Genomic DNA, 18,509 nt, shown 5'->3' on the forward strand with positions numbered 1-18,509 from the left:
GGGAACTAGAAGTAAATGAAAGGAGCAATGCAAAAAATTATTAGAGCCAAATTTAAGAGACTCGGAAAAGGATTGAAAATATGGTCCAAAAATCTTTCCAACATATAACATTAAAAGCCTCCAACAAGATGATCTCTTTCTATGACACCATGGAAGAATTAAGAGCACTATCCACCAAAGAACGGAATGGACGAGAAATTCTAAAGGAACATTCCTTACTTTGGTAAATCATGAGAAAACTTATTGGAAGCCACGGGCTACAATCATGTGGGTCAAATTTGGAGATGCCAACACTAAATTTTTTGATCCTAAGGCAACAATCAAGTATAGACAAAATCACATAACCTTGTTACAAGATGAGCAAGGGAAAGAGCACATCGATCACGATGTTAAGGCAACAATTCTATGGAGAACTTTTAAAAACAAATTAGGCATCGTTGTCCCTCCAACATGAATCTTTACTTACATAGCCTAATTCAAAGAAGAGATGATCTGGGTTGCCTAGAAAACCCATTTACTAAAGAAGAAATTGATGATGTGGTGAGGAAATTCTTATTGACAAAGTTCTTGGACCTGGTGGTTTTAATGGAACATTTATACAAAAGTTTGTTGGGATATAATAGTTGAAGATTTCTACAAGCTTATAGATGACTTTTTATCATGGAAAGATCAACTTGCAAAGCATAAACTCCTCTTTCATCACTCTCATCCCGAGAAAGGACAATCCAATGTCAACCAATGATTCCAAGCCCATCTCACTATTAAACTTCTCAATCAAAATCATCACCAAACTTCTGGCTAATAGATTACAAAAAATGATACTCAAGCCCATACACACAAACCAAAATGGATTCCTCAAATCAAGATCCATTCAAGACTTCTTAGCATGGGCTTATGAATACCTCCATCAATGTCCGAAGACCAAGGGAGAAATCATTGCTGTGAAACTAGATTTATAAAATGCATTTGATATGATAGAGCACAACACCATTTAGGAGATACTAAAGGAAAAAGGTTTTGGGGAAAGATGGTTGAATTAGATTAAGTTGATACTTAACTAAGAAAATTCCTCAATAATCCTTCTTGAGTACCTGTAAGATAATTATTATGCAAGAAGAGGGTTAGACAGGGAGACCCATTGTGCCCACACATTTTTTAGCTGCACATTTTTATTACATTCAACCATCAATAAAGCAATGATGAACCAATTAATCCACCTACCTTTGACTGTAAATTCATGCCATGATTTCCCTGTCATACAATATACCGATGACACAATTTTGGTCCAGCCAGCTTGTGAGATACAGTAAGAAAGACTCAGATCCATTTTGAACAATTTTATAGGCTCTACATGGTTGAAAGTGAATTACCACAAATTAGTGATGGTGCCTCTCAATGTAGCCACACCCACATGAAAAAAAAATGCAACATCTCACATCCTTACTTGGATGCAATGAAGGATATTTCTCATGGTGTCCCCTCCATGGTCAAGGTGGAGTCGTTGGACTCCCATGGTGTCAATTGGGATGAGCTCTTCATCTCCTCCTATGATGATGATGACTACGATCATGGTGTCTTAGTATAGTCACTAGTATGTTGGAGCCCCTCCACGGTCAAGGTACTCCCATGGTGTCAATTGTGATGAGCTCTTGATCTCCTCCTAGGATGATGATTACTATGAGCAGTGCGTCTTAGTATATCAACTAGTATGTTGGAGTCGACTTCTATGTTGTGTATGTTTAAATCGAGTTTGAGAGTATCAAAGTGTGTTATGTCTGTCGAAATCGAATTTGATACCTTTTTTTACATCATCTTGAAAGCTACCTGATGCTCTATCATGCATCATCTTATCATGATTCCCAATGCAATTTTACTTATCATGATTCAAATTTTGAAAAAAAACCAAAAACAGCAAAATGAAAAGAAAGAAACGAAAAAAAGGAGAAAAAAAAAAACTCCACCGCAGCTGGCGTGCGAGCGGTATAAGCGATACATAGTGATTGCAGGATTCTGCCCTAAAGTTTCAGAAGCTTGTTTTGAGCAACTGGGAGCAAGATCGTATTGGTTCCCAAATGGCCGGGGCAAGGAGAAAAAGAATTTCAAAACCCGCTGGCACTGCCTCGCTAGATCGATCTAGATAGCTAGTTCCACATTAGACGCCATACTCGAATTGGAATGCAAGCAAAGGGACCAGAATATGACTCTTTGCCATCATCTGTTGTGCGACATCGGCAAGTAAGGAATTTCGTTGCTACTACATAACTAATCATCCGTAGAAACACGTAAGGCTTCTGCATGCATCTCCCTATCCCCTTTCACGTGCTACAATTTCCGCACGCCATGCCTCCCAAAACCGCGCCCGCGAATGCGTCCACACCTGCCGGCAACTCCACCGCTCTCACGCCGGCCGCCGTCTCCGTCGCTAGCGCCAAGACCCACATCCCGGTCGTCCTCAACCTGCAGGCTGCCAACTACACCAAGTGGCGCACCTTCTTCACCGCCCTCGCCGGCAAGTTCGGTCTCATCCCTCACATCACCGAGGATGCCCACGTGCCCGGCAACGATCCGGTTTGGGCCATGGACGACTTCACCGTCCTCACGTGGATGTACAACACCATCGACGAAGGCGTCCTGGAGATCATCATGGAGCCCGAACAATCCGCGCTGGAACTCTGGACCGCCGCGGAGTCTCTGTTCCGCGACAACCTGGAGTCGCAGGCGTTCTTCCTCGAGTCTGCCTTCCGTGCCCTCAACCAGGATAGCCGCCCCGTTGCCGATTTCCTGCGGGACATCAAGACGCATGCCGACGCACTGCGCGACGTCGCCAGCCCCGTCTCCGACAAGACCATGGTGATGAACACGCTGAACGGCCTCCACGAAGACCTCTCTCACATGGCGGCTATCATCAACTCGAAGACGCCGTTCCCGTCATTCATCAAGGCGCGCTCCATGCTTGTCCTCGAGGAGCAGCGCCTCCAGCAGGAGCGCAGGCGCTCCCACGCAGCTGCTCTGTACTCTTCCTCCGGCCAAAGCTCGCGAGGTGGCTCCAGCGGTTCCGGCGAACACACCGGCGGAGTCCCGACCTCCGCCGCCCACGGTGGTACTGGTGGCCACGTATCCTTCCCTGCCAGCGGCTACGGTAGGTGCTCCAGCGCCGGCGGCGGCAAGGAGAAGCAGAAGCCTGGTCCTCCCGATCGTGTTCTAGCACCGGCCCACCAGGCCGTTATCCACCCATCTCCAGTTCCCCAGCCTGGCTACTGGATTTGGGCAGGGCCGTCTCCTACTGGCCCACACAGATGGTGCACGCCGCCGGCGCAGTATAACGGCCTGCTAGGCCCACGTTCCCAGGCCTACGTGCCGACGATGGCAACATCTCCACAAGCATATCATACGATGATGGCACCAGTGTCTGTGTCGACACCGCCCGCTGCTCCGACGTGGGACTACTCCGGCATTGTCCACGCCATGACTGCCATGCACCTGCAGTCGCCCAATTTCAACGGATGGGTGCTGGACCCTGGCTCTACCTCGAACATGTTGGCTGATTACGGTATACTCCACTCTCTCTGTCCCTACATTACTATCGGTAACGGTTCCTCAATTCATATCATATCTACCGATATGATCCCTGGATCAATCCTCCATAAACACACCAACACATTCTTTCATTTTTTTTTAGATAAAAGGCACTCAAGTGCCCAACTTTGAATTAACAAAGCCACGAACGGCGAGATTGATACAAAGTACTGAACCCAGCTTACACAACGACACCACACACCCACACGAACTACCGAAGAAACTACAGCCGGAAGCGCACCAACAAGCTTAGCCAACGCGCCTACGAGGACTCGGAGGAGAGGTGGAGTCTACAGTGTCGGGCCGGAGCTCACTCGAGAGCAAGCCATTTTCACGCGCGCCTCAACAGACCTCCTCCGTCGTAGAAACACCACCGGAAGCCGACCACCACCGGGGGCCAAGCCAAGATGCTCACAAACCGAACAGCAGCGCCAAGGAAGCGCGACAAGGGAAGGGCACGGAGCAAGCCTTGCCGAAGATCGCCGAAGAATCACCTCCGTCACGACCATCGGTGAGCCTCGCGCTGTGGGCTCCAAGACGGTGTCTTCAAGAAGAGCACGACACCGGAGTGCCGCCACCGCCCGATCCGAGGATCTTGGGTTTTCACCCGGAGGAAGTAGAGGGACGGAGATTGGCCTCACGGCGCCTTCAACAAGGGAGCGCCGTCCGCGGACGCCGCCACCGTGGCCCAAGGGGCAAAGGTTTCCCTTTGGCAAAATCACCGCCATCTACACCCCGCAACACGCAACTCGCCGACCACCACGCCGCCCTCACGGCCGTGGTCACCGGCCAGCACCAGAGTCATTGGCTCGCCCGTCGACCAACATGACTCCCACCTTCTAGGGCCGCCGCCCCGGGGTCCCAACCCAAGCCACCGCGAAACCGAAGGAAAAACGAGACACGTCGCTTTGAGGGCGCCGGACGCCGACCGAGGAGCAGGCCGACCACCGTCTCCGAACCCCGAATCCGATGAGGGAGCGCCACCGGCCAGATCTGCCGCCTGCAGCCCCCATGGCTGCCGATGGCCACAGATCTGAGGCGAAAGTGTGCTCGAAACGGGCCCAGGGCCCCTGCCCTGGCCCGAACACGAGGCGGCCAGATGCCGCAAACCTCCACCACGCCAAGCTCCCCGCCGGGCCGGACTGGATGCGCGCCGCGCCGGGCCCCACCCGCGCCGACCCCGACTTCCACCGCCTGCCATGGCCGGGATTCGCGCCGCCCACCGACGAGGGCGCTCCCGAGAGCCGCCACCGCCGCAGCGCGCCAGGTCCGCGCCGTCTCCACGCCGTCGTCGAAGGACCGCGCCGCCGCGCCCACCGCACCGCGGCGCCCTCACCAGCCCGCCGAGGCCCGCGCCTCCACCACCGAGCGAGGGAGAAGAGGGCCCCGCCGCCGGCGCCGCGCGCGGGCTTTGCCCGGCGACGCCCTCAGGCGGCGGCGAGGGAGGGGGAGGGGTGTGGAGGGGGGAAGAAGGGGCGGCGCCGCCAGGGGCCCTCGGTCGCTCGCGGGAGCGACGCGAGAGCCAACCCTAGGGGGTGCTTCACATTCTTTCATTCTATGCAATGTTTTAGTAGATTTATCACAGTAGTTAAATTCTTGTATATATGACCGTCAATGTACATGATGATTCTTGTTCTATCGATTTTCACTACTTTGATTTTTCTGTAAAGGCCCCCCACACCCGGATAGAGAGTCTTCGCAGCAATAGTGATGGTGATCTCTACACTTTTGATCCATCCACACCTTTGGCGTCTCCATCCAGTCCTTTGGTGACTTCCTCCTCGTAACTGTTGGCTTTGACGCTTCAGCCACCCTCACGTCATCTCTTATTTCATGTAATAAGCATCCCCTACAGGTCATGCATGTCAATTGGGAAAGCGCACACGTTTACCTTTCTCTCTTTTTCTACCAATCTTACTACCACTTATTCTTTTCTTTGTGATGTGTGGACGTCTCCAGTTGTTAGTATTTCAAGCTTTAAATATTATCTAATAATTCTTGTTGATCTCTCATATTTTTGTAGAATTTTCTCATGAAGCATATATAAATCCGAGGTTCACACCTCAATTCTTATTAAATTCCTTGCCTATGTGCCTACACAAGTTCAGCTCTGTCTTCAAGTCATACAAGCAGAAAATGGTCATAAATTAATTAGTTCCACACTAACGGTAAATGTTGAGACACAAGTCGCTCACATTCGCCTCTCTTGTCCATACACATCGTAGCAAAATGGCAATACACCATTAACGATGGTGTGGACACTTCACAATATCAACAATGCTGTGTGCACCCTCCTCTGCGTCAATAATGTTGTGTGCACCCTCCTCTGCGAAGGGTGCATGCCTTGGGCTATAGCTACTGCCACCTATCTTCTTAATCATCACCATCCCCAAACCATTAAGTTTGATCCTCTGTATGCACGCCTACAAAGAAAACCGCCTCCTTCCTTAATCATCGACTTAGTAGCGTAAATTTAGCCATCAGGAGTATCACTTTTGGCTAATATCAAAAATTGTCATTCTAATTCTTGGTGGAAGGGTTTAATCTTGTTTTTGCTCATTTTGGATGCAATTCATGCAATTTTGTTTTGGAACATTAGCAATTTAATTTGAGGGGCAGCTGAAGACACCTACGTAGCTATAATGCCGAGTTTGGAATTTGGAGCGACGGCCCTGGATTTTCGACTATGATGCCATGGTTGTGTGGACAATGCAGCGACCAGGTCTTGAGATGGTGATGGCCTTTTGAGGTTGGCAGCGGTATGGGACATCGGCTCTACCTCCATATCGGGTTCGGTCCGGCTCACTAGGTGCTACGCACGACTACCTGCGGATGTGTCAAGTCATGCATATCGCCGGCAGGTGCTACGCATGATGACTCATGTGGAGGAGTCAAGTCATGCCTGCTATCGATAGGTGCTACACAGGGTGTGGTTTGTATGGAGGCGACGAATCATGTTTGGAGCTCTGCGTCGTGTCCTTGATGAAGGTGGTGGATCCAAGCGCGGCTTTGGGAATCAAAATCTCAAGATCTTTCGATTTGTGGCCTTGATGAAGGTGGTGAATTTTGCAACTTAATCAATGAGAGACGGTGTGCATTACTCGATACAAAGGCCCCAAGCTCCGTTTCCCTTTTGGGAGAAAAAACGGGGTACCAACTTTATTCGAGAGCAAAACACTGATGGAAGAAAAAAACGCACGCGCGCAACTAATTTAGTCATGGGAGCCCCCTGCATGGACGCATCGCCGATAGATAATTCCTTGGATGTCGACGGTCCCAAGTCCATGTCAAAAAAGAAAGCCCCAAGTCACGCGTACACGAAGATGTCGAGCTCCAAGACCGCGTCATTGCCGCTCCAGCTCGCCGTCTTCATGAGCACGTACCCCCTGGCCATCCTGAACCTCCCCGTGCCGCCGACCACCGAGAGCTCCCTGACCTGCGCCATCACGGCGTTGCGGCCCGACACGGCCAGCGTGCTCCCATTGTAGGGCCCACTTGTGAGCAGCACGTTCATGGAGACGAGCACCGCGGGGTCGCCGCCCGCGGATGACGCCGCGACATAGAACCCCTGTGCGCGCCCGAGTGCCCTGGACGCCGGGCCGGGGCCGTCGGTGAGAGCGTCGTCCATGACCAGCGTGTCGCCGAAGCGCCTGTCCACGGAACGCCTGAGCGTCGGGCCGGTGCCGCGGGCGACCACAACGGCGCTGGGGTTGGGGCCCGTGGAGAAGTCGTGCATGTACATGTGCATATGGTGGGATTCCTCCGCACCGACGGCGCCGTGGATGGCGTCGCGGGCAGACGAGAGTGAGACGACGGACGACGCCGCCATGAGGAGCGTAGCTAGAGCTGCAAATGTGAGTTGGCGAGCCATGTCGATCGGATTAATTTGCAATGTGGCGGTGCAAGGATTTGTCCTTAAATAGCATTCGCCAAATCGTCGCCTCTTTCGATGGCAAAGGGCTTTCACGTGCCCCGGCCGGCCACTGAAGCTGATGAGTGCAGCCCATGCTGATACAGGCATCGGTGCTGTGGCCTTACGAGTAGAGAGTAGCTAGACGAAGATGGACGTGGACATGACATGCATTTCGTAGAGAATGAAGCATGCCACAAAAGTAAGTGAAGTGCTGCTCAATCACTGCTCACAGCTTTTGCGAGTGCGATTGGAACTTGGAAGAGATGGGATGCACGGGAGAAGATAAGGAATTAAACGCAGGTGCGATGCGAATGGCAGTCGCAAGGTACGTAGAGCGCCGGCAAAAAAATATGCCACGTGGCAACTTATTTTTACCTTGACAGACGTGGAAATGGGCCATTGGATGAAACATGCCGGGGTGGTTGCTAAAAAATATGCCGCACCAATTCTGCGTTGACACGTCAGTTCGTAAGGAAATTTCTGTAAGATTTTGCCTGTAGATGTAGCATTACTGCCCATTTCCACGTCTGTCCGTAACAGCCCGTCCGTAACACTTCTCCGTAAGTCAAGCATTTCCGTAGTTATAGTGTTGCCCTCCACCGTTCTGTAAAAACCAAATGGCTGGAAAGTCCTTCGCCAAGGGGGACTACAAATCCGAACGCTTTCTCTTTATAACTTTCCAAGTAAACGACTGAGGAGAACTTTTCCAATACGGGAAAAACTTATAAAAATTACACTATGAAAAAAATTATCACGGAGCCAATTATAACAGGTCAAAGTATCAAAGATCGAGTGTTGGCTTTCATCTCTATTCGCGCGTACTACACACCTCCGGCCAAAACTACTCCGTTCAAAATTAAATGGTATCTTTTATTTCTAAATAAAACTCCCCACTACCTCATTTCTCCGCTCTCTCCTTAATCCACGTCACCAGTTTTGCTGAGCCTGAAGAGTTTCACGTTGAGATTATTATCATCATGGGTAGATACGAAACGGTAAACAGAGCTCTCGTGACCATGTCCGCGTCGGAGGATCCCCACCGCCGCCTTCCCGTCTTTGTCCAGCTTCATCGCTGCCGCGGCAAGATCCGGTTCCCTCTCGGCATCCTCTTCTCGCCCATCCCAAGGTTCGATAGCGTCATCGCCGGGTCTCTGCGGCCGCCCTACTCAGTTCGGGCGGTCATGTCGCCGGCTCCTCTGTTATAAAAGCGACAAGCAAATAACGAAGAACGAAATAAGAACACACGCAGGGGACACAAGATTTAACGTGGAAAACCCCTTCCAACACAGAAGGGGAAAAAACCGCGGGCGCCAGCCAGCAAAACTTCACTATATCAATGAGTGTTTACAAACGCCATGGGTTATCTTATAATCTGATAAACCCTAGCCGGCGGCTTACAAAATGTATATAATCTGATAAACCCTACGCTTCGGCCCAAGCCTCCGGCGACGGGCCTCGCTCCGCTCGTCAGAAGTTAGTCTCCCTTTAGTATATGAATTTGGATCACAATACAACATCCTCCGCCTGCACAAGCTCGTCTTCTCGACCACCCCTCCACATGCTACCCCTCCTCGACCGCGGGCTCCCCTGCGTACTGCTTCCTGCAACAGTCGTCGCGTGAAGGTTCCGGGTAGAGACTCGGGCGTGTTGGTCTCGCCCGCGGACGTCCCCGTGCCTGCGACGCTGGCTCCTGGTCGACCGCTCGACGCCCCTTCCGGTGCCGTCTCCGACATGCCATCGTCGGCATCGCTAGCTGCCGGGGGTTTGCCTTCTGCGACGCTGGTCCGCTCTGTTCCGGGTGTTGGTGGAGCAGTGCAGATGGTGCAGGCCGCGGTGGCCTCGTCTGCATTCGTGCAGCTCTCCAGCTCTGCCGCTCCTGTTGCGCCCTCGTCTGCATTCGTGCAGCTCCCCAGCTCTGCTGCTCTTGCCCTCTCCGCCACATGGTCAGGTGTCCAGTCTCCGCTCGGCCCCTCCGCCCGCCGCGGCCTGCGTTGTGGGCCTCCTTTGCTGATGACGATGAGGACAACAATGATAATAACGAGATGAAGTGTTCCCCCCCCCTCAAACGCCACCGGCTGTCACCAAGACTTGTTAAATATTGATGTACCATGTTCCGCTGCTCGCGACGGTGTGGTGGGAAATGTGGCGCTGCCCCTCGCTGCCATGACGTGGCCTCCATCTTGGGCGCCCGCGGCGAACAACGCCGACGAGGACAGCAAAGAGGAGCTGGTCCCTGATGACCCACAAGTATAGGGGATCGCAACAGTCTTCGAGGGAAGTAAAACCCAATTTATTAATTCGACACAAGGGGAGCCAAAGAATATTTGTAAGCCTTAACAGCGGAGTTGTCAATTCAGCTGCACTGGAAACAGACTTGCTCGCAATAGTTTATCAGTAGCAACAGTTTTATAGCAGTAGCAGTAGTGAAATATAAGCAGCAGTGTAATAAAGACAGCAGTAGTGATTATAGTAAACAGCAGGATTAAAATACTGTAGGCATAGGGATGGATGAACGGGCGCTGCATGGATAAGATAACTCATGTAATAATCAAGACAAGGCATTTGCAGATAATAATAAAACAGTATCCAAGTACTAAATAACCATAGGCATGTGTTCCGTATATAGTCGTATGTGCTCGTAATGAGAAACTTGCACAACATCTTTTGTCCTACCAGCCGGTGGCAGCCGGGCCTCTAGGGAAACTACTGGTAATTAAGGTACTCCTTTTAATAGAGTACCGGAGCAAAGTATTAACACTCCGTGAACACATGTGATCCTCATATCACAGCCTTCCCCTCCGGCTGTCCCAATTTCTGTCACTTTGGGGCCTCGGGTTCCGGACAACAATATGTGTATACAACTTGCAGGTAAGATCATAAAACAATGAATATCATCATGAATCAATAACATGTTCAGATCTGAAATCATGGCACTCGGGCCCTAGTGACAAGCATTAAGCATAACAAGTTGCAACAATATCATAAAAGTACCAACAACGGATACTAGGCACCATGCCCTAACAATCTTATGGCTATTACATGAACAATCTCATCCAATCCCTACCATCCCCTTCAGCCTACAGCGGGGATTTACTCACACATGGATGGGGAAGCATGGATGGTTGATGGAGAGGCGTCGGTGGCGATGATGGCGATGATCTCCTCCAATTCCCCGTCCCGGCAGGGTGCCAGAACGGAGTTTCTGATCCCGAAAGTAGAGTTTTCGATGGCGGCGGAGTTCTGGATGTCTTCTGGCAAATTGGTCGAACCCCCGTGCGTTTTTAGGTCAAGGGCTTTAAGTAGTCCAGAGGGGAGCGTCGAGGGCTGGCCGAGGCGGCGTCCCCATATGGCGGGCGGCCCAGGGGCCCACCACGCCGCCATGTGGTGTGAGCACCTCGTGGCCCCCCTTCGTCTCGTCTTCTGGCTCCGTAGGTCTTCTGTGAAAATAGGCCCATTGCAATTATTTCCGGGGATTTTCCTGAAAGTTGATTTTCTGCACAAAAATAAGACACCAGGGCAATTCTGCTGAAAACAACGTTAGTCCGTGTTAGTTGTATCCAAAATACATAAATTAGAGGCAAAACAATAGCAAAAGTGTTTAGGAAAGTAGATACGTTTTGGACGTATCAACTCCCCCCAAGCTTTCACGAACTTTCACGAACACATTTGCTCATATGATGTAAATATTCTCATTATATGGACGAGTACTTAGGCAATTCATAATAAGATAAATGCAAATAAAGTTATCTGATAGTTATGTCAATCATAAAAAAGATACCAACAAACTAATAATAAGCATCATGAAACATATCTATCAGCAGGATTGCAATGCTCATAAAAAGATATGATAAAGTGGTATCTCGCTTGCCCGTATTTGTACAGCAAAACATAAATGCCCAGGCACCTCTGAATTTCATGGAAAGACTAGAAGTAAAGATTATCAAAGATAAAAGCATCAAAGTTATACCACAGTTAACCATATTCTGGGACAAATATATTACACTAAGAATGACAATTATGCTCTCAAGAAGGTGCTCAAAGAAAGGATGGTGACTCAACATAAAAGTAAAGATTGACCCTTCGCAGAGGGAAGCAGGGATTAACATGTGCTAGAGCTTTTCATTTTTAAAACAGAAGTAAAATTATTTTGAGAGGTGTTTGCTGTTGTCAACGAATGGTAGTGGGCACTCTAACTACCTTGTCAACCAGACTTTCAAGAGCGGCTCCCATGAAGGACGTTATCTCTACCAGCAAGGTAGATCATCCCTCTTCTCTTTGTTTACACATGTATTTTAGTTTCATTATGGATGACACTCCTCCCAACCTTTGCTTACACAAGCCATGGCTAACCGAATCCTCGGGTGCCTTCCAACATTCACATACCATGGAGGAGTGTCTATTTGCAAAATAAATTGCTTACTGATAAATTAGGGCAAAACATGTGAAGAGAATTATTAATGAAAGTTAATTAATTGGGGTTGGGCACCCCGTTGCCAGCTCTTTTTGCAAAATTATTGGATAAGCGGATGTGCCACTAGTCCATTGGTGAAAGTCTGCCCAACAAGATTGAAAGATAAAACACCACATACTTCCTCATGAACTATAAAACATTGACACAAATTGAGAAGTACTTTGAAGGTTTTAAAGGTAGCACATGAAAATTTACTTGGAATGGTTTGAAATACCATGCATAGGTATTTATGGTGGACACTTTGGAATAACTTGGTTTTCAGGGGTTTGGAAGCACGAGCAGCATTCCCGCTCAGTACAAGTGAAGGCTAGCAATATACTGGAAAGCGACAATCAAGAGAGCAATAACCGTCATAATCATGCTTGCGACAAAATAAAATTAACGGAGGCATAAAAGTGATACAAGAACTCTGAAGCAAAGTAAATCATCGAGGCTTAATTGACTTTTGTCTTTTAGTCATATGCATGCGTGAGCATGTGCCAAGTCAATTCAAATGAATTATTCAGAGGAGGATACCACAATGTCATACCTATCTATGAATAAAACAATGCAAGCAAATATTTATGACATGCTACTCATTATTAATAATTTGAGCTAAACATGAGAGATCATGAACTACTAGACTTTCATTAAATGACATATACCTCACATGAACCAACTAAGCATGCCCACATGGATGAGTATATGTACAAAAATGAAAACAAATAGAGTTCATACCAGCCTCTCACCACAGTCAAGTTATCGTAGATCGTCATTATTGCCTTTCACTTGTGTGGTTTGAATAATATGAAATGAAAACAAAGCTCCAACCACCGAAGACCGCTGAACTCCATAATAAAATTTACAAAACCGAAGAAGAACAACAAATATTTTTGATGTTTTCGAATTGGAAACAAGAACGAAAGTAAAATCTTTTTGGATTTTCTTATAGAAAACCAACAATAGTAAATAAAGAAAAATGGGAACAAGAAACCAAATAAACAAATGATAAAGAGAAACAACAGAAATATTTTTGGTCTTTTTGTGTTTTAGAAAAGAAACAAAGGAAAAACAAGAGAATGAAAACTAAAAGAGTCACACAAAAGCAAAGTGGCAGAAATCTACCAAACTTTGACAGCAGTACAATAATTATTTTTTTCGAAAACCTTGGTGTATCCTCGCTTTAGCTCATCGAGTGATTTCTCGTAGTAATCTAACTCGTCATCAATATTAAAAGTGTGATAATAATCAACATGCATATGAAATAAGCCATATGATAAAATTGCAATACACGTACCAGTTGAAGTCTTGTACTACACAACAATACCATGAATAGAAGTCCATCGGATGAAGCAGAGGGGGTTGACAGTGGTATCATAATGTTGCATGTACCAGATAGATCGTTATAGTGGCATATCTTGTGTGAACTTATAGAGGACGGAATCCATTGGCTTAAAGTTTGCTATGAACAACACAATAGTAGGCAGTTACCATCCTTGCTTATGACAAATCACATATAAATTACAGCTGATAGGATTCGCTGATTTGGTGGTGGCTCAGTTTGGCGGACTTTCGATCACTGACATAATAGTTGATGGGACCCACCTATAAGTGACTCAAAGTGAGCTGAAATTGAGTCCCAAAAAGTGTCAAAATTATAGTGACATAACCAGTGAACTTGGAATGCAAACAAATATGTTACATGAATTAAATTTTCCATGAACTATCCAGTTTGTTACATAATATTTTTAATGAGTTTATATGAAGGAATGCTCTTCTAATTCATGTGTTGGATTCGTATTATGCCATGAAGATAAAGATATACCCATATTATTGTCATGAAGATCTTGAGTATTTGATTTCAATAGAAGAATTGAAGATATGACTCTAATTCGTCATCATAATAGATTAATGAGTTGAGCATTGGTTTATTAAGATCTAGATATTGCAATTAAATGTAGAGTTCTTTATGTACCTCAAGATATTCAGATACAACATGAGAAGATACAAGGTTGACGAATACAAAGAGTGAAGTTCGGATTCAAGTTGGTTAACACATGAAGCATAAAAAATGCATCACATGGGATCTTGCGATCTTGTGGTATGGTAAGCTTATCAATTATGCTTTGCGAACTAACTCATCATATATGTGCCTCTGTGTTGCCTATGTGAAACTTGTCTTCCATTTGGTGAATGGACATGTGAACATGTGCCTTAATGTAGCTATCCATAGTGGTGTATGGGGAGAAAATTAATTATGAGTCTTCACGATGCAACAATGATCTAGTGAAGCATTCCGTCTTTCAGTTGGGTAACTTGATCACATCGTCTTAGGGAGCTCCATCCTGTAAATGCTTTGCATCCCCCTTATTCTTGTTGCTTCTTGGTGCTTTTCTATGTAAGTTTCATGAGATTTCCCGGCCTCTTCAAAAATCCCAAGCCCATCGAAAACAAAATTCATATGCATCTTCTATTACGTTTTAAAGTTTGGAGGTTTTAGCTAAAGGTTTCATACCTATCCTTATTTCCTATTTTAACTGTTCTATTCATCGGGTTTTATATCTTCTATTAAACAAAGCTTGTTCTTTGCTTTTCAATAAGCATCATAAGTTCGCTAAAATCGCAGTTCGGACGCAAAAGTAATCACCGTTTTCGTATTTTGTCTTAAAAAATGGTGATCAAACCGGCTGCCATCCTTCCAGCCAACCTTTCCATGGGCCGCCAGTTTCTAAGGTGTTGCCCACTGATGTCTACTCACGCTTCTTTTCCTGTAGATAGTGTTGGGCCTCCAAGAGCAGAGGTTTGTAGAACAGCAGCAAGTTTCCCTTAAGTGAATCACCCAAGGTTTTATCGAACTCAGGGAGGAAGAGGTCAAAGATATCCCTCTCAAGCAACCCTGCAATCACGATACAAGAAGTCTCTTGTGTCCCCAACACACCCAATACACTTGTCAGATGTATAGGTGCACTAGTTCGGCGAAGAGATAGTGAAATACAAGTAGTATGAATGTATATGAGTGGTAATAGCAATCTGAATAAAATATGGCAGCGAGTAAACATGCAGCAGAACTTGTTGGAAACGGTGTTTCAATGCTTAGAAACAAGGCCTAGGGATCATACTTTCACTAGTGGACACTCTCAACATTGCAATCATAAAGGAATATAAGTAAGTACTTCACTATGCTATTCTGAATTACTCTCTGGCAAGATAACGAACTCTAATTCATCATGTAGGCATGATACGTCTCCGACGTATCGATAATTTCTTATGTTCCATGCCACATTATTGATGATATCTACATGTTTTATGCACACTTTATGTCATATTCGTGCATTTTCTGGAACTAACCTATTAACAAGATGCCGAAGTGCCGATTCGTTTTTTGCTGTTTTTGGTTTCAGAAATCCTAGTAAGGAAATATTCTCGGAATTGGACGAAATCAACGCCTGTGGTCCTATTTTGCCACGAAGCTTCCGAAGACCGAAGAGTCAACGAAGTGGGGCCACAAGGTGGCCAGAGGGCAGGCGGCGCGGCCCCACCCTTGGCCGCGCCGACCTGTCTCTGGGCCCTCGCGACGCCCGACCTACCCTTCCGCCTACAAATAGCCTTCGTCGCGAAACCCCCGCATCTGAGAGCCACGATACGGAAAACCTTCCAGAGACGCCGCCGCCGCCAATCCCATCTCGGGGGATTCAGGAGATCGCCTCCGGCACCCTTCCGGAGAGGGGAATCATCTCCCGGAGGACTCTACGCCGCCATGGTCGCCTCCGGAGTGATGTGTGAGTAGTCTACCCCTGGACTATGGGTCCATAGCAGTAGCTAGATGGTTGTCTTCTCCTCATTGTGCTTAATTGTCGGGTCTTGTGAGCTGCTGAACATGATCAAGATCATCTATCTGTAATTCTATATGTTGTGTTTGTTGGGATCCGATGAATAGAGAATACCATGTTATGTTGATTATCAATTTATATCTATGTGTTGTTTATGATCTTGCATGCTCTCCGTTATTAGTAGATGCTCTGGCCAAGTTTTTACTCTTAACTCCAAGAGGGGGTATTTATGCTCGATAGTGGGTTCATGTCTCCGTGAATCTGGGGAAGTGACAGAAATCTCTCTAAGATTATGGATGTGCTGTTGCCACTAGGGATAAAACATTGATGCTATGTCCGAGGATGTAGTTATTGATTACATTACGCGCAATACTTAATGCAATTGTCTGTTGTTAGCAACTTAATACTGGAAGGGGTTCGGATGATAACCTGAAGGTGGACTTTTTAGGCATAGATGCATGCAGGATAGCGGTCTATGTACTTTGTCGTAATGCCCAATTAAATCTCACTATACTCATCATAATATGTATGTGCATGGTCATGCCCTCTCTATTTGTCAATTGCCCAACTGTAATTTGTTCACCCAACATGCTGTTTATCTTATGGGAGAGACACCTCTAGTGAACTGTGGACCCCGGTCCAATTCTCTATACTGAAATACAATCTACTGCAATACTTGTTCTACTGTTTTCTGCAAACAATCATCATCCACACTATACATCTAATCCTTTGTTACAGCAAGCCGGTGAGATTGACAACCTCGCTGTTTGGTTGGGGCAAAGTACTTGGTTTGTGTTGTGCAGGTTCCATGTTGGCGCCGGAATCCCTGGTGTTGCGCCGCACTACATCTCGCCGCCATCAACCTTCAACGTGCTTCTTGACTCCTACTGGTTCGATAAACCTTGGTTTCTAACTGAGGGAAACTTACTGCTGTACGCATCACACCTTCCACTTGGGGTTCCCAACGGTCGCGTGTTGTACGCGTGTCAAGCTAAATTTCTGGCGCCGTTGCCGGGGAACTGAAGAAAAGTTACACCACAAAGATTTCTAACTCCCACGTCAACTACGCGCCAGCAAGTAAATTTCTAGCGCCGTTGCCGGGGAGATCAAGACACGCTGCAAGGGGAGTCTCCACATCCCAATCTCTTTACTTTGTTTTTGTCTTGCTTTATTTTATTTACTACTTTGTTTGCTGCACTAAATCAAAATACAAAAAAAATTAGTTGCTAGTTTTACTTTATTTACTGTTTTGCACTCTATATCAAAAACACACAAAAATTAGTTACTTATATTTGCTTTACTTGTTTCAACATGTTTCCTTTTAATTTTACCGTAAATGACATGCCGGTAGGGCGCGGGTCTATAATTGGGAGAAATAATATAGAAGAATTTTTCAACCATGTTAGTACCGTTGATGATTTTGAAGATAGACACTTGGTAGACCTTGCTCCTACTTATGAAATTGCCGCTGCTGCTTTAGTTCGTATGATGGAAACTAAATTTGTTAATCTCAATCCTATAATCCAACACATGTTTCTTACACTCGGTGATATGGAAGAAGGGGAAAAGAAAGATTTTGTTTTAGAAACCCTTCTTAGAGAATTTGGTGGTATAGCAAGAGAGGCTAGAAAGGTCTTTGCTAAATATAATATGCTTGGTTCTTATACCAATTTTGTTAGTCTCCTTGAAAAAATGGACATGGAGAGAATAAGGTACACTAATAATATTAATGATGGTGGGGAGATCAAAGCACCAATACCATGCAAGCTCCTAGCGATGAATGATGCACTAGAAAATAACTATGCTTGGCTTGTTCCTGAAAATTTGTTTGATGAGAGTAGCAAGCCCAAGACTAATGAAAAAGGAGACACTAAAACTTATGTATCCAATATACTATGCATGGTTGAGAAAACTCCACACCCCGCTGTAGATGCACCATCCTTCGATAACACTTGATGCACACTTTCTGCGCCTAGCTGAAAGGCGTTAAAGAAAATCGCTTATGGGAGACAACCCATGTTTTTACTACAGTAATTTTGTTTTTATTTGAGTCTTGGAAGTTGTTTACTACTGTAGCAACTTCTCCTTATCTTAGTTTAGTGTTTTGTTGTGCCAAGTAAAGTCATTGATAGTAAGGTTCATACTAGATTTGGATTACTGCGCAGAAACAGATTTCTTTGCTGTCACGAATCTGGGCAAAATTCTATGTAGGTAACTCAGAAAATTATTCCAATTTACATGAGTGATCCTCAGATATGTACGCAACTTTCATTCAATTTGAGCATTTTCATTTGAGAAAGTCTGGTGCCTCAATAAAATTCGTCATTACGAACTGTTCTGTTTTGATAGATTCTGCTTTTTATTTCGCATTGCCTGTTTTGATATGTTCGATGGATATTTCGATTCCATTGACTTTCAGTAGCTTTGTGCAATGTACAGAAGTGTTAAGAATGATTATGTCACCTCTGAACATGTATATTTTGATTGTGCACTAACTCTCTAATGAGTTGTTTTGAGTTTGGTGTGGAGGAAGTTTTCAAGGATCAAGAGAGGGAGATGATACAACATGATCAAGGAGAGTGAAAGCTCTAAGCTTGGGGATGCCCCGGTGGTTCACCCCTGCATATATCAAGAAGACTCAAGCGTCTAAGCTTGGGGATGCCCAAGGCATCCCCTTCTTCATCGACAACATTATCAGGTTCCTCCCCTGAAACTATATTTTTATTCCATCACATCTTAT

The 18,509-nt window shown here is 46.3% G+C and overlaps 2 protein-coding genes across 2 annotated transcripts; one reads left to right on the plus strand and one right to left on the minus strand.

Moving 5' to 3' along the window:
• The first annotated feature begins 2,304 nt into the window (after positions 1-2,304).
• Positions 2,305-5,589, plus strand: LOC127334122 (uncharacterized). The gene is made up of 2 exons (XM_051360538.2): positions 2,305-3,550; positions 5,247-5,589. Exons 1-2 carry the CDS (start codon positions 2,341-2,343, stop codon positions 5,282-5,284), a joined length of 1,248 nt encoding a protein of 415 aa, XP_051216498.1. The 5' UTR covers positions 2,305-2,340; the 3' UTR covers positions 5,285-5,589.
• A 1,059-nt stretch (positions 5,590-6,648) lies between these two features.
• LOC127330305 (dirigent protein 1-like) lies at positions 6,649-7,448 on the minus strand. The gene has a single exon (XM_051356560.2). It carries the CDS (start codon positions 7,445-7,447, stop codon positions 6,884-6,886), a length of 564 nt encoding a protein of 187 aa, XP_051212520.1. The 5' UTR covers position 7,448; the 3' UTR covers positions 6,649-6,883.
• Positions 7,449-18,509: the final 11,061 nt, after the last annotated feature.

Source organism: Lolium perenne, chromosome 2 (genome assembly GCF_019359855.2).
Source record: "Lolium perenne isolate Kyuss_39 chromosome 2, Kyuss_2.0, whole genome shotgun sequence".
Classification (NCBI taxonomy): domain Eukaryota; kingdom Viridiplantae; phylum Streptophyta; class Magnoliopsida; order Poales; family Poaceae; genus Lolium; species Lolium perenne.

Bases quoted from the DNA above. Each gene is read 5' to 3' on its own strand.
- LOC127334122 (XM_051360538.2), top strand. From the start codon at position 2,341: ATGCCTCCCAAAACCGCGCCCGCGAATGCGTCCACACCTGCCGGCAAC. The intron at 3,551-5,246 runs GTATACTCCACT...TTTTCTGTAAAG, and splicing joins GAACATGTTGGCTGATTACG to GCCCCCCACACCCGGATAGA.
- LOC127330305 (XM_051356560.2), bottom strand. From the start codon at position 7,447: ATGGCTCGCCAACTCACATTTGCAGCTCTAGCTACGCTCCTCATGGCG.